Source organism: Monopterus albus, unplaced genomic scaffold (assembly GCF_001952655.1).
Source record: "Monopterus albus unplaced genomic scaffold, M_albus_1.0 scaffold16.1, whole genome shotgun sequence".
Classification (NCBI taxonomy): domain Eukaryota; kingdom Metazoa; phylum Chordata; class Actinopteri; order Synbranchiformes; family Synbranchidae; genus Monopterus; species Monopterus albus.
In genome coordinates, this window is record NW_018127896.1 from 1,241,260 (window position 1) to 1,248,128 (window position 6,869).

Sequence of the window (6,869 nt, forward strand, 5' to 3'; positions counted from 1 at the left end):
ACGTACTTAATGTTGACACCAAGACTCAGTACTATTTAACTAGTTTTTGATGCCATTTTCTGCAGCTGTGGACATACAGTAATTTTGTTGTGCTGATTGTATGTACAGACAAATGTATACAAACACTATATAGCTTGAGAAGAACTGCATGCAGTATGTAAATGGTCCTATACTTGTATAACGCTTTTCTGTGCATTGCAATATACTCAAAGCATTTTCACACTATTTGGCCAGTCAGATATTCACACTCCCAAGCACTCACACATTCTCACACACACACACACACACACACACACATCGGTGACACTTCGACATGTGGACTGGACAAACCGGGAATCGGCTTCTGGTTAGGAGATGACCTGCTCTACCTCCTGACCCACAGCCGCCCCCCACAGTCTGTCTTTTACAAACAGGAAGTCTGTTTGTTAATTATAGAATATTTGCTTTTAAAATATTTCTAAACAGGTCTAAATTAGATTAAGGTAAGAGTATTACTAGGTAATAGCAAGAAAGGCGAGCTCAGGAAATGCTATGAAATGGTTTCCAATGTGATCTAATACCTATTCCTTCATAGTGGTGACCCTGATGAGAAGTCTGAGGTCTACACAGGTCAATCAGTCCTGTTGGATGCAAATGATCTGGACTCCATATTTAAGGTCTGTATGTGCACTTCAGCTCAACTAACATTCAGCTCATAGTTTTATCAGTTTGTCTTTGAACATTTTAGCATTAATGTTTAAATAGCACTGTTTTCGTTGCAGCTTCTTGAGGAGAACATTAACATGTTTGTGAAGCATGAGCTCAAGAGACTACAGAGGATTTTAAGTCGCTACCCAGGTGAGAAAGATGAGGATGAGAAGATAGCTGATGCTGAAGATGAAGAGCAGAGGAGAAGCTGCCAAGAGGCATTTCTGAAGATCACCCTGAACTTCCTGAGGAAAATGAAGCAGGAGGAGCTGGCTGACTCTCTGCAGAGCAGTAAGAGGATTTGGACAGCTAATTTAATGGAAAAAAGCCAAACAGAAGTAGCAAAAATGGATATGTTTAAATCTTTAGCTGTGCTGAATTTAGTATTAGTCGCTGTGAAGTATCAATTACAGCAGAGAAAGATAAAGGAACACACTTAAAGCTACTCTACCTAATTTAAATTCAACCTAGATGGACTAGTGAGACTCAAAACATGCTGAAACCATAAGCCGCTCTTTGCCCCTCCTGTTCTGTTTCCTGAACTATGGATGCCTGGTTGGGACAAACTGTACCAAATACAGCCTCCAGTTTAAAGCTAGCATTAGCAGTAAATGTGTCAGTCCAGTAGAACACTCTGGTTACTGCTGATGTGACACAAAGCACTCAAGTTACACAAAGCTCCAGTTACTCCCAAATTAAAGTAATATTAATTCAACACAAAGGTAAAATCCTGACCATGCTGGGTGGCTAATGCTACCAAAACAAGCAGGTTAGCTTTAGCTGCTAACACACCCAGAAGGAAGAACACCACATCTGAATCTAGTGTGAGTCCTCTGGCTGCTTTTAACCCTCTCCATGTCAAACAGCCAAACCAATGTTAACCCTGGTTGTTGCTCTTTCTTTGTCCCACTCTCTCTGTACAAAAGACGCCACCTCTTCGCTCTGGCAGCCACTGGTTCAGACCTTTAGCTGCCCAGAGCTCCTCTGTGGCTGTTTGACAAGAGTTCCGGTGAGTGGAAAAACCCTTCTCCTAACCTTGGCTAGGTGGCAGGCAGGGCTAATTTACAGACCGTACCTTGACAACACAGGGTGGAGAAGCTGGAAGAACAACAGGAGGGCTGTAGGCAGCAGAAGGTCATGGAGGGGGGTGTAGCTGAGAGACACCATGTCCTGTCCCACTGTCACTGGATTCGCTACATGTTTAAAGTAAGATTCTCTCATTGAGCTCAGTCTTTTTTTGTCCAATCAGGAGCTTCTGCTGACATAAGCCAGGAAACACACAAATCTACTCTGAAGGAGAAGTTCCAGTGTGTGTTTGAGGGAATTGCTAAAGCAGGAAACCCACCCCTTCTGAATCAGATCTACACAGAGCTCTACATCACAGAGGGAGGGGCTGGAGAGGTCAATGAGGAACATGAGGTCAGACAGATTGAAACAACATCCAGGAAACCAGACAGACTAGAAACAACCATCAGACATGAAGACATCTTTAAACCCCCACCTGAAAGAGATGGACCAATCAGAAGAGTGATGACAAAGGGAGTGGCTGGCATTGGGAAAACAGTATTAACCCAGAAGTTCACCCTGGACTGGGCTGAAGGCAAATCCAACCAGGACATCCATTATCTTTGCCGGTCGGGCCGAGTGTCGTCTTCCTCTGTACTTCTACGGCACCGAGGTCCTGACTAATGTCACAGAGTCTGCCTCAGTGGATGTGCTGCTGACAAACCTCATCAGGGGGAACTTGCTTCCCTCTGCTCGCCTCTGGATAACCACAAGACCTGCAGCAGCCAATCAGATCCCTCCTGAGTGTGTGGACATGGTGACAGAGGTCAGAGGGTTCACTGACCCACAGAAGGAGGTGTACTTCAGGAAGAGGTTCACTGATGAGAAGCAGGCCAGAAAGATCATCTCCCACATCAAGAGCTCCCGAAGCCTCCACATCATGTGCCACATCCCAGTTTTCTGCTGGATCACTGCTACAGTTCTGGAGGCTGTGTTGGAAACCGGAGGGGAAGAAGAGTTGCCCAAGACATTGACTGAGATGTACATCCACTTCCTGGTGGTTCAGCTAAAACTGAGCAATACCAAGTATCATGGAAGGTCTGAGACAGATCCACACTGGAGTCCAGAGAACATGAAGATGATAAAGTCTCTGGGAAAACTGGCTTTTGAGCAGCTGCAGAAAGGCAACCTGATCTTCTATGAGTCAGACCTGACAGAGTGTGGCATTGATATCACAGCAGCCTCCGTGTACTCAGGAGTGTTCACACAGATCTTCATAGAAGAGAGAGGGATGTACCAGGACCGGGTGTTCTGCTTCATTCATCTGACTGTTCAGGAGTTTCTGGCTGCTCTTCATGCCCATCTGACCTTCACCTCCTCTGGAGTCAGTCTGCTCCCGAAACAATCAACCTGGTTGTTTAAGCTGTTTCAAGACAAACCTGAGCTTGCACATTTCTACCAGACAGCTGTAGACAAGGCCTTACAGAGTCCAAATGGACACCTGGACTTGTTCCTCCGCTTCCTTGTGGGTCTCTCACTGCAGACCAACCAGCGTCTTCTACAAGTCCTGCTTCCATCTAACAAAAGTATCTCTCAGACCAATGAAGAAACAATCCAGTACATCAGAGAGAAGATTGGTGAGAATCCATCTCCAGAGAAAAGCATCAACCTGTTCCACTGCCTGAATGAGCTGAACGATCACTCTTTAGTTGAGAAGATCCAGCTGTCTATTAGATCAGGATGTTTCTCCACACACAGACTCTCCCCGGCCCAATGGTCAGCTCTGGTCTTCATCTTACTGTCATCAGACAAAGATCTGGACATGTTTGACCTGAAAAAATACTCTGCTTCAGAGGAGGCTCTTCTGAGGCTGCTGCCTGTGGTCAAAGCCTCCAACAAAGCTCTGTAAGTACAGAGATACACCAAATTTTCAAAGCTGATCATTAGCGAACCATCTTTTCAGTGTAAACCTATGAAGGAATGACGAGCCTGTTATTTAACCCTCTACTGCCCAAGTACAAAGGGTTTGCAAACAATTACAAGAGAGGAGTTAATAGTAAAGAACTATGCAAACTTTCCTTTTAGCGACCATTCTAGCTGGCATTATTCACTCCTCCTGGGTCACGCAGTCATAAACGTGGAGGCCATTTGTTTTCTCATTATTTCTTCAGGCTGAGTGACTGTAACCTGTCAGAGAGAAGCTGTGAAGCTCTGGCCTCAGTTCTCAGTAGCCAGTCATCCTGTCTGAGAGACCTGGACCTGAGTAACAACAATCTGCAGGACTTGGGAGTGAAGCTCCTGTCAAGTGGACTGGCGAGTCCACATTGTAGACTGGAGAATCTCAGGTCAGGATTCATTAGCCTGTTAAGAAAATTATCATTTAAGATCATTATTGCTTTCTTTTTTCTTTGTTTCTGTGGTTGCCATAGTAATTGTGTTACTTATTCTGGCACCTGTGTCCGACTGTTTAGGTTCACCATGCAATTTAACCTGAACAGGCCTACTGGGCAAAGTGACAGGGGCCCAAGGGGTCAGGGGCCATAAACCAGAGAACTGGGAAGGAAAGTGACTACAAAAAACAACAAAAGGAGAAAAAAATTGATGCAACACATCTAAAGAGACACAAAACAACTATAAAGAGACAGAAAAAACCCAACAAAAGCCAAATGGCTACAAAATGCAAAACAAAAACAGACACAAAAGTAGTAAAAGTAGATGCAGTTTGACAAACAAGGAGATGCAAAAAAAATACAAATGAACACAAAATGGCTAAATACAGATGCAAAACAACTACAACCAGACACAAACTGACTACAACTCATTGTTGTTTAGTCTGTGAGTCTTGCTTCCATTAGTGCACGAGTGTAGGGGTCTTTCATATGTATGTCTGTGCCCAGGGGCCCATTGTGTCTTCATCTGTCCAAAATACCAGGATGGTATAAGATGCTTATGATTCTATTTAAAAACTGAATAAATCAGAATACAGTTCCAATAAAGTGGTCAAGCCTTTATGTTTTCTTGGACTGGGCTATGTTAATACATCTTTCTGAATCTGAGTGTACTAACATTACCTGGTTTGTGCGGCTGTAGGTTGTCAGGCTGTCTGGTCACAGAGAAAGGCTGTGATTCTCTGGCCTCAGCCCTGAGCTCCAACCCCTCCTACCTGAGAGAGCTGGACCTGAGCTACAATCATCCAGGAGCCTCAGGAGTGGAGCTGCTGTCGGCTCGGCTGGAGGATCCACGGTGTAAACTGGACACTCTCAGGTCTGGAAAAGCTAGAAACCATATTTTGTCAAACTATAACTATGATTTTCCACATTGTCTGATAAATCCAGTGACAATGGAGCAGGACATGGTGTCTCTCAGCGATGCTAACCACCTCCATGACATTGCATTATGTACCATAATGGCGACCTGGTTAGTGGTGCAGCGCTTTTATTATTCCCACTCAAGTATTTTGCACATGTACCTAAAATACAGATGTGTGATGTTTTAGTAGTTGTGCATTTACCAAGAAAAATAAATCCACAACATTAGAAATGTGTTCAAAATAATGTACATAAGTGTATGTTTTTTGAAACAACAGTGCTGCTCACTTCTTGAATGCAACATGGTTTATTCTGAGAAATACTTTATGCAACATTAATGGGATGTAAATGAATCATGAACCAAATTGAACTGAACTGAGATCAGTATCAACATCCAGCCCTGCTCCAGAGGGGGGCGCCCAGGAGGCTCCCCCAATCATTCCTTCCATAGCAGTAACACAGCCGTGCATCAAAACGCTTTCACAAGTGTTAATGCACATTTTCTATTTGACTTGGTGTCTTCTCCTCCAGTGTGGACAACAGTGGAGCCTGCAGGCTGAAGCCAGGTCCGAGGAAGTGTAAGTGTATTTTTACCCCTAACATCAAATGTAATTACTGTTATTTGGAAAGTCCTGCTTAAAACAACATGGTGAAAATACTTCACCTTAAACAGTATGTTTGATTAAAACAGGAGCACTGTGTCTTCTCTCCATCAGATTTCTGTGAACTCACACTGGACTCAAACACAGCGCACAGAAAACTCAGACTGTCTGACAACAACAGGAAGGTGATGGCAGTGGAGGAGGACGAGCCATATCCTGATGATTCATCAAGATTTCACCACTGGGGACAGGTTCTGTGCACAACTGGTCTCACTGGTCACAGTTACTGGGAGGTCAGTTGGGATGGGTGGATTGATATAGGTGTGACTTACAGGCAAATCAAAAGGAGAGGAGATGGTGTGGACTGCAGGCTTGGAGCAAACGATCAGTCCTGGGTCTTAGACTGCTCTGACGGTGGTTTCATTGCTTGCCACAAGAACAGTGGCACAACTGTACATGCTGTAGCCTCCCCTTTGCCCGTCAGAGTTGGAGTGTATCTGGATTGGCCTGCTGGTACTCTGTCCTTCTACAGAGTCTGTTCTGACACACTGATGCACCTCCATACCTTCAGCACCACATTCACTGAGCCTCTCTACCCTGCGTTCAGGATCAGGTGTGACTCCTCACTGTCCCTCTGTCACCTGTAAGAGCGAGCACTAGCTGCTGAGCAGAACGGCTGCTACTGACCTCATTTCTGTGCTGAAATATACACGCAAATCTTTTTACTTTGTTCAAAATGATTAAACTGTGGACATGAAAAATAGTACTAGAATTGAGGAGTTTAAATATAAATATAAATGTGTTATACAAGATATATGCAAGAATAAGATTTATTTGAGAAGGCATTAAGGAAACACTCTGTTTTATCTATGTAGAGCTTGCAGCCAATGATGCATGAAATTTTGTATAATATGATGTCTGGATAAGTCTGACTTATTCCTACTCCATTCAAACATGTAATAGGTATAAGCAAACTGATTTTGGATTAGCATTGGTTGGATATGTGTAATTATGTGTGTTGTTGTCATTTGTTCATTTGTTCTGTTCTGCATGTTTGAAAGAATCAATCAATCAATGATTTCTGTGTATACTGGGTGAAGGAAATGCACATAATTTATTAATGCAACATTAATGCATTAAAAATTTACAAAATAAAAGTGTTGAGAAATATCAGTAATATTTGTACTGCAGTATAAAAGCGCAAGTCTACTGTATATGTTGAAAATATCTTTGGTATCAGACAAGATGGGGATACCATATATATATA

The 6,869-nt window shown here is 43.4% G+C and overlaps 1 protein-coding gene across 1 annotated transcript; it reads left to right on the top strand.

Moving 5' to 3' along the window:
• Positions 1-590: 590 nt before the first annotated feature.
• LOC109955737 (protein NLRC3-like) lies at positions 591-6,288 on the top strand. The gene is given in 8 exon segments (XM_020592152.1): positions 591-656; positions 762-978; positions 1,940-2,306; positions 2,308-3,597; positions 3,864-4,037; positions 4,783-4,956; positions 5,532-5,578; positions 5,717-6,288. Coding segments are annotated over 7 exon segments (2,781 nt in total). The 5' UTR covers positions 591-656; positions 762-782; the 3' UTR covers positions 6,250-6,288.
• Positions 6,289-6,869: the final 581 nt, after the last annotated feature.